This window comes from Clytia hemisphaerica, unplaced genomic scaffold (assembly GCF_902728285.1).
Source record: "Clytia hemisphaerica strain Z4C2 unplaced genomic scaffold, Clytia hemisphaerica genome assembly, whole genome shotgun sequence".
Taxonomy (NCBI): Eukaryota; Metazoa; Cnidaria; class Hydrozoa; order Leptothecata; family Clytiidae; genus Clytia; species Clytia hemisphaerica.
The window spans coordinates 76,865-85,873 of NW_027103444.1; the positions used below are offsets into that span (position 1 = coordinate 76,865).

The 9,009-nt window shown below is 36.0% G+C and overlaps 2 protein-coding genes across 2 annotated transcripts; both read left to right on the forward strand.

The window, feature by feature from the left end:
* Nucleotides 1-5,925: 5,925 nt before the first annotated feature.
* Nucleotides 5,926-6,990, forward strand: LOC136798174 (HAUS augmin-like complex subunit 7). The gene has a single exon (XM_067054755.1). It carries the CDS (start codon nucleotides 5,926-5,928, stop codon nucleotides 6,988-6,990), a length of 1,065 nt encoding a protein of 354 aa, XP_066910856.1.
* A 256-nt stretch (nucleotides 6,991-7,246) lies between these two features.
* On the forward strand, nucleotides 7,247-8,764 carry LOC136798177 (transmembrane protein 198-like). The gene is made up of 2 exons (XM_067054759.1): nucleotides 7,247-7,520; nucleotides 8,008-8,764. The coding sequence occupies exons 1-2, from the start codon at nucleotides 7,280-7,282 to the stop codon at nucleotides 8,676-8,678; spliced, it is 912 nt and encodes a 303-aa protein (XP_066910860.1). The 5' UTR covers nucleotides 7,247-7,279; the 3' UTR covers nucleotides 8,679-8,764.
* The last annotated feature ends 245 nt before the right edge of the window (nucleotides 8,765-9,009 follow it).

Consider the following 9,009-nt stretch of genomic DNA (forward strand, 5'->3'; position numbering starts at 1 on the left):
CATAATTATATTTGACTATCAAAAGTTATAGGCATTCTTTGTTTCCACTGGCCAATTATATCTGGACAGACTTTAAGCAGATTTTTACTTATGGCGTCATTTTGAAGCCCTCCGCCCAAATTTTGTTTTGATTTTTGGCTCAATATATCATCTTTGACCTGCTCTATCTATTGCTCATAGTTAGAATTTGCGGATTTTGTTTGTTGGTGAAGAATCTGAATTTTAAAAATCATATTCTTAATTAGGATTGAAAAACAATGGGATAATCCTAATTAAGAAAGTCTGTGCGATCAAAAAAAATATGCTTAATTAGGATAGAACTCCTGACTGTCAGTCTGCCATTTTTAGCGCGGTCCGAGGATTGAGCCGAGAACGCCCCCTGAACTCCTGCGCGGGTGAAAAACTTCAATCTGTCAATCATTTTCTCAAGCGAAGAGTACGCAAAGCGATTCTAGCTTTCCAAAAGATCTTCTATAATGTGGCGTTTTTTTGCAAACTTCAAAAAACTGATTTTTGTCCGGCCTTTGCGGGATTTTGGCTTAGGCGGTCATTGAAAAAATGCTCTGTTCGCATCGCAATGCGTGTTAAAAATGCATGCGGGCGGACAGGCGGTCAAAAACATTCCCGGGTTTTTTTTAATCACGCCAGTAACTCAGGGGCGGGTGGTAACGCGAGCAAAACAATTTTTCGATAGTCGTCAGAGCACTCGGGTGAAACAAGGCATGTCCCAAATATATTTTGCGTGACGCACACCGCTTCCCATTATTCATTAACTTTCATATATAGTTCAAAAGAATCGTATCAACGAGAGGATTTCGAAAAGTGCTGGGTCAAAAATTTACATCAAGCCAATCCTAAGATATCGGCCAAAAACTGATTTTGACGTTATAAAATACATCGAAAAAACACGTCAAAAAGACAATTTAAATGACGTCATTATTGAAAAAAGGCGATAATTCCGATTAACTTACTACTATCAAAGCAAAATTTTGACTGGAGATGTAAATTAACGATTCTAAAATAATTCATGAAAAAAAATTTGAAAATCCATGATGACGTCAGCATTTTTTGACGTAATTCAATTTTTCCCGACAACAAATGACGTCATTCAAATTTTCTGAAAATTTTTGAACAAATATTTCAGAATCATTAATTTACAACTCCAGTCAAAATTTGGTGTTGATTGCATTAAATAAAATTGAAGTTATCGCTGTTTTTCAATAATCACGTCATTTGAATTTTACTTATGACGTGTTTTTTCGATGTCTTTTATAACGTCAAAATCAATTTTTGACCGATATCTTGAGATTGGCTTAGTGCAAATTTTTGACCCAGCACTTTACGAAATCCGCTCGTTGATATGATTCTTTTGAGCTATATATATGAACGTTAAGGAATAATTGGAAGCGGTGCGCGTCACGCAAAATATATTTGGGACATGCCTTGTTTCACCCGAGCAATTGAGAAAAAAGCTACTTTAAAAGAACAAATTGCTTTTCCCAGATTTTTTTCCGCATCTCGCACCGGAAAATCAGCGGAAAATTTGATGCTGGCAGGTGACGCAAATAGAACAATTTTTCGATGACCGCCTTAAGTGCTTGAGTGCAGCATAGGGTACAAAGTCCAAATATACGTTTCCCGTAATTTTTGTATGAAGAGTTAGGTCTACACTGAGTGGAGGCTAACATGCATAGCCCTCAAAAATGAATGACCTGGCTGGTCATCAAAATAAACTATATTCAGCTCCGCTCACAGCTCTACTCTACCATTTTTGTTGGACCTACCTCCGGGTGCCCCAGTGGAGGTCCTACTAGGTCACAGTGTGGATCTAAACCACACTGAAACGACCGCCTTCCATCACGCATCACGCTCGCGAAAGAGCGCGCGCACATTATTAACGCCCACATGTCATCTCCAGTACATTTTAGATTATTCATTAAAAACAGATTACAATATAGTCATTTTTCATGTCTCGATTATTCAATTCCGAATAAAAGACATTCAGAGAAAAAAAAGAGAAACACCTGGGTAATCTAGTTAAAAAAACCGAAAGTAAATGGTAGACGAAGTAATGAGCCAAGGCAAAACGAGATTAGCGTACCACTATGAAAGAAACCGCCTCCGGCGGTCGATAAATTAACCTATGTCCGTCCGTCCGTTCGTTCGTTCGTTCGTTCGTTCGTTCGTTCGTTCGTTCGTTCGTTCGTTCGTTCGTTCGTTCGTTCGTTCGTCCGTCCGTCCGTCCGTCTGTTACCAGCTTTTCTCAAATTTGACTCATTATTTTTTTCTGATTTTTTGCACAATGATGTAAAATGGCAATGCCTAAAATGTGACGGAGCCCGATTTTCGAAAAAAAATATATTTGGGCAAATTTGGGCCAAAAACTACCTAAAAATAGGGTTTTTTGGACTTTGTGCAAAATCCTGTCATTACTTTTTTCTAATTTTTTGTACAAAGATGGAGGGCAAGATTCTTTAAAGAATGGCTGATGTGTTTTTTCCTGGAAAATTCTTATTCGCCTTAAAAGACGGATTTTCGTATTTTGGGGAAATTCCCTTTAACCAAATAAGAAAATATAGCTTTTCTCAATGTTGACTCATAATTTTTTTCTGATTTTTTGCACAATGATGCAAAATGACAATGCCCAAAATGTGATAAATTTTTAAGGAAAATTTTTTTGGGCAAATTTGGGCCAAAAACAGCTTAAAAGGTTTTTTGGGTCTGAATGGTTTAAGTGATTTTCGTATTTGGGGACATTCCTTTTTACCATTTTACATTATTAACACACAAGCTTTATTTTACCATTCTGAATTTTTGTACAATTATTGTCACTTTTTTCTTATTTTCATCTGATGTTAATCATTAGGTAGGTCCATTCAGCATGTTGCTTGTTTTTATTTAACTTTGTATTTTTATGACCAGACAGGTCATTCATTTGAGGGCTATGCATGATAGCCTCCACTGATGCAAGTTACCCATTCTCACGCTCATCTCACGGCACGGTATTCAACATTGATTTGATTGTCATTCACTAGAATAGTTGTTTGGCAGTATAGACCTAACTCTTCAAACAAAAATTACGGGAAATGCATATTTAGACTTTGTACCCTATGCTGCACACAAGCACTTATAAGCTAAAGTCCTGCAAAAGCAGGACAAAAATCAGTTTTTTGAAGTTTGCAAAAAACGCCACACTTTTCTATTTTTCCTTTTTTTTGCAAAAGTTCTAGGAATGAAAATAAAGGTATAATGATAATTGAATACTATCCACTGATGATCCGCGGCACTATTGTAAAGCTAGAATCGCTTCGCGTACTCTTCGCTTGAGAAAATGATTGACAGATTGAAGTTATACCCGTTCGCAGGTGTTCGCGGGCGTTCTTTGAGCATTCTCCGCTCAATCCTCAAACCGCGCTAAAAATGGTAGACCTAGCTGTGATAGATCATTTTGATGGAAGTTGCTGGAATGTTTATAAGGCTCTTGACAGAATATCGTTTGTTTTATTGTCAATGATGACAGTGCCGTTATTAATTTTATTAGATCTGACAAAGTGATGTTTGTAAACGTGCACTTTATAGTATTGATTCCCATTGAAAAGCCATATTCTGGTTTTCATGTTTAGATGCTTTTTTAGACCTTTAGAGCTAGCCTGCCCATTTCGATTAATGCAATGAAAAATTAAACTTTTTTATGTTTAGCTTTTTTGCACCTATTCTTCAAAATGAAAATAATTAAGACTTTAAGTTCTTCTTTTATTCAATGATTTTTTTACGGCACTTTGTTGACGATCTAACTTTCGCATCAAATTCCTGCTTGCTTTCTTCAGTAAATTGAAGATGAGAAAAAACTTAAGCCACGGATCACGGATTGAAGCAAATATATGAAGGGTGGGATTTAACAGCTGCCCGTCGTGCAAGGTACTGAAAGACCACGGGTGCCAAAAAGAAGGGCCTGTTTGAAATGCGGCAACCTCACTTGATAAACAGCAGCGAAGGAGCGCTTCGAAGCAATCAGTAGAAGAGGCCACTTTTGTTTTTGTTGCAGATTTCTATAAAAAACATGTGTTGTGTCAACATTGTCAGCATTGTATTGATTGTAAAGGAAAAGATAAAAGAGGTAAGAGTAGCCTAGTTTCTAATCCTGATGAGTTTAAGTTTAGACTGTCAGTAAAAAGTTTGATTAGTTCGATGATTTTCAATCCTCAAACCTATACCTCTTCCCTCCTCCCCGCGTGGCGTACTACTTAGCTCCCAACAACCGCCCTGATAATGGCGTTGAAAGGATACATCACAGGAAAAATGTATAATCCGTTATGGGAAGTATTTTCCCAATTTACATTCCGAATTTAGCTTTGAGGACAAGCAAATCGGCACAAACTTGTCAAACAAAATTGGCTTATCGAACTGATCAAAATGCAATTTTTTTAAAAATCTTAGATTTCAATTATATTTATTTACTCAAACTTTAACCGTTTGATGAAGTTCGATTAGTTGAATTGTTTGATTGGTTCAACAAATTTGATTGATCAGGTCTAGTTGGGAGAGTGTGATGGTCATGAGTCTATTCTATTGGCTGGGCGGTTCCAGTTATAGTCCGTTACCCCCCCCTACGGATGACATGGATTTCCATTACTGTACAATTTACTTTTGAAAAATTTCAAGATTTCTGGAAGAATCTTGGAATTTTCCGATATACTTAGCAAGAAAATAGAAGTGCATATTTTATGGATTTTCTGATATGAATGGTCAAATAATTAGGAAAATCCCGCATTTTCCAGAACCTTTTTCACAATTTCTCATAATTTCCAAGTGAAAAAAAGTTCAAAAAAATAGTGCTGTCCACAGGGGATGGGTAATTGTTTTTTTCTAGAACTGCCCATTGATTAACAAACTAACTTACATTGCTTTCCCTCAGCCAGTACAAAGGCAGGCTAGCTCTAAAGTCCAAATGTGCATTTCCCGTAACTTTTATAGGAACAGTTAGGGCTATACTGCCTAATTACTCCAGCATAATTTTTTAATGACTTTTACAACACCGCTGGGACAATATAATTTATCCCCTTTTAGTATAGCTCTAACACTTCATAATGTATAAAATTTACAGCATATTTGGACTTTGTACCCAATGCTGCATGCAAGCACTCAAGCTAAAGTTAAGGATGGTGCTCATGGCGTCCTCCAGCTTTTTGGTCCCCCCTAATATGAGCTAAAATCCCCCATCTGGCCTTTCCCCCCCACCTGTCTTTAAAATTCGTGCTCCCCCCCCTAATTGGGAAATCCCCCTAGCCGTATTGTATAAGGGTTGCAAAGTGATGATCCAGACTCGCCTCAATTCGCAAGCTATTATAGCAAAAAAAAAGACTCTTAAAATCCCAAGAAAGACAGGCTCATAAGCCTGAATGCCCAAACACACCAGGAAGGTCTGTATTTATCCTATTACTCCCCCCACTAGGTAGAGGACTGAATATACCCCCTATTCGCCTTTCTCCCCCCATCAAGCTTGAAATTTTCACTTCCCCCCTGGCACCAAAATCTGATTCCCCCCCCCCCATCTTCCTGGGGGCGGGGGATGATCCCATGGTGCTTGTATATGTGGTGCTTGTATTATGTGGATATGATATTTTCTTGGAAACTTTCTTATGCAGTCTTGTTCTGTAAAATATTACAAATTACAAAGTTTTTGATAAAGTAAAAATTTAGATAAATTTATAGATATTTTCACATTTTATGGGAAAATGTTTGACATTTTATTTTTTTGCGGGGAGGATAACTGTCAATACTATTTATGGACTAAATAATTGACCATTTTGGGTTTTTTCAAGGAGTTTTTGTTGTTTTTATAAAGTCTTAGACATTTCTCTTTCAGTTCCTTAGATATACTTAAAACAGTTGATGCAAACATTTTTACAAGCATTTTCTTGTATTATGCCGTCAAAACATTCATACAAGCTACAAAATATACAAAATCGACTAGAGAAGTTATGCTGCCCTTTCATTGAAGAGGGAGGTGAACAATGGATGGCTGAGCTTCTTTTACATCCAAGTGAAACAAGGCTGAAATTGCTTACATGGGCGTTATGCAATTTCGATAGTGATTTTGACGAGGTCATTTCCAAATCACTACCTGTAATCAATAGTCGGATTGATTCTAGGCAACAGCGTATTTTGTTTGTTCTAAATCTGCTCAACCTTTGTAAGATTGATGACATTGAGATTGTCAAAGGAACAGCATCACATAAAAAGCAGTTAGCATTTTGGGACAACTTGATTGATTTGGTGTATACTTCTCAGACTGGACACAATTATTTATCAGATATCCAAACCAAAGAACAATCATCTGAAGAAACATCATATTACCTGAAGCCTGCTCAAGCTCCTTCATTGTTTGAATCTTTCCAGTCTTCATGTACGTTTATGGATACTCTTATTCGTGAAAACAAAACAAAATCTCTCTTCTCAACAGAAATTCATTTGTTTTCACCTGACTTAGAAAGTCGAATAAATAATGAAATGAAAGTACAGGAAACACCTAGTATTGACCTACTGACTGATACTGCTGTAAAAATATCTGAAGACATTGCACTCACTATAAAACAGATTGAAGGCTCTTTAGCTAAGTTTGCACCTTTTGATCTTGATCAAAACATTGTTGAAAATTATTGTCGCAAAGTTGATCTATCATTGAAAACGTTCTCGCAAATGATTGATAGCTTTTTGCATTGCCATACACATGATATTGAAGTATGGTGTCGTAAGGAACACCCAAATGTTAGTGAATTAGGTCATGCTGTCCATTCCACCAATAACATGCTTACAGGACCAACAAAATTGCATAAATCGTTGACCCAACTCAATAATACAATGTCAAAATTGTCACAATCTCTGGCTGGAGACACTCAAGAGTTGCAATCAAAACACTCTGTTGATCTTGCCCATCTGACTGACACAGTCAATGTTTTACAAGCCTCTATGAATCGGTTACAAAGATAACTTTTTAAATTTTTATTTATCCTCTTTTTTGTCAATGTAAATATTTATTTATACCTAATCGTTGATTTAATTAAAGTTGTGTTTTCAAGTTTGCCAGATAGGACTAAATAAAAATTGGTTACATTTTTGTCTTCATTTTTTTTTTCTTCTTTTGATTCGTGCAGTTAGCTTTTGGATGAATTAACTTTAACCTATTCTTCTGTTTTAATTATTATGGAATACCAAATTACATTTTCATTTTATTTTTATTTTTTAGACTTAGTATACCAAATACTCAAATGACTAGAAAATGTTACAATCAAACAAGCTAGTATTTGTTGTACTAATGCTTAGCAATGTACTTCACGTACAAACACAAAACTACAATGAAAACTATAATGAACCAATCAAGGAAAGCCCATTGAATTTTGATATTGATTCTAAGAAGAATGCACCTCTACCCACTTGTGAATTTTCTTATAATTATGACTTGGCACGTGGTATCTTGTCAGCTGTATGCTTTGTCATGGCAGCCTTCATCCTTGTTTTTGGTAAGTCTTAGACCACGTTCACACGGTATTTTTCTTTCACACTGAAACAAAATGAAGCCAAAATGGCTTCATTTTGTTTCGAAGTGAAAGAATAATTGAATTAATTGTCTTAATCGTTAAAACTATTTTGAAAAGCTTACCAAATATGGACCATTCCTGGACTTTAAGATTTTTTTAAGAAACTTACTTTGAATTTGATTTTCCATTCCACAAATTTTTAAATTCAGATCAGATTTAGCTATATTGAAAGTTATGGCCAAAATTATAACCCCCTGTTTTGCTACTTATACACAATATATTTCAAATTTATGATTAGCAGCCAGCTTCAGTATTTCACTGAAAAAACCCTAGGCTTACTTGACTGTTCTTTACTTAAAATTTTCCTTACCTGTTCTCACAGATTTCAATTTTTTTAAAGCTTAATTCCTCTGATGGACGCAATGTTATCATATAATTGAAGAAATTTTTACATTTTCCATGTTTTTAGGCTACAAAAGAAGACGTATATCATTCTGTTTGACTGGTTTGACCAGTACTTCTATCCTGGCGTACATGGTTCTGGTTGTTGAATCAAGGTTCTCATTGATGATTAACATATTAATATCAATGTCCATTGGTTTATTTGTCAGTCTTTTTACCACCACCTTATTGTATTGTGGTTTGTTTATTACTGGGTTATTTGCTGGATTCGTCAATGGTTTTGTCTTTTTGATGATCTATACTACATTCAAACCGATTGATTCTGTGGCTCTGGGCTGCTTGATTGTTGCTGTATTTGGTTTGGGACAAGTGTTCATTACAATGTGGTGGAAACACCGTATGCATATCTTGTCATCCTGTATCTTTGCTGCCGGTGTTATGATGTGTTCCTTGGATTACTTCGTTGAAGGCTTCTTCATACTGGAGTATATGGAAATGAAAATTTTCTATAACCGTGTTGCAGAGTTGTGTTGGTGGTCTTATCTGGTGTTAGCATTATTTGCTTTATTCCTTGTGATCGGGTTATTGGTGCAATGCTTATGGAGTGGTAAAGAGAAACAAAAGGAGCCGTACACTTTTGTTTATTTGACCAGGAGACGTGGGCAATCCAGGAATCGCCAGAGCTATGTCAATCCATATGGTCATGATGAGCATAATTATTTGATTAATAATTCATAAAGAACCTTTGGTTAGTGTGGGTAGTTTTGAATTGATGGAGAAAGTACCATGTTCTGGTCCAGGCTGGTGTTAAGGTTTTTAAAGGCTTTTGGTCACAACAGATTTGTTTGAGATTTGCCAGGGATTAAATTAACAGAAAATATTTTGCTGTTTTAAATTGCAAGGTTTCTAGGAGAAATATTAAGGTTGCTGTTTATATTTTAAGTGACCATCACCAGCCAACCACTCAGCTCACTTTATTGAATTTTAAAAGACTTTATTTAACGCATTTATCTCTGGTTTGTCTGCATGGTTGCTTCGATAATATGCTGCAAAAAGCTGCAGAAAGCTT

Coding starts and splice junctions, on each gene's coding strand:
- LOC136798174 (XM_067054755.1), top strand. CDS start 5,926: ATGCCGTCAAAACATTCATACAAGCTACAAAATATACAAAATCGACTA.
- LOC136798177 (XM_067054759.1), top strand. CDS start 7,280: ATGTTACAATCAAACAAGCTAGTATTTGTTGTACTAATGCTTAGCAAT. Junction 7,521..8,007: donor AGCCTTCATCCTTGTTTTTG/GTAAGTCTTAGA, acceptor CCATGTTTTTAG/GCTACAAAAGAAGACGTATA.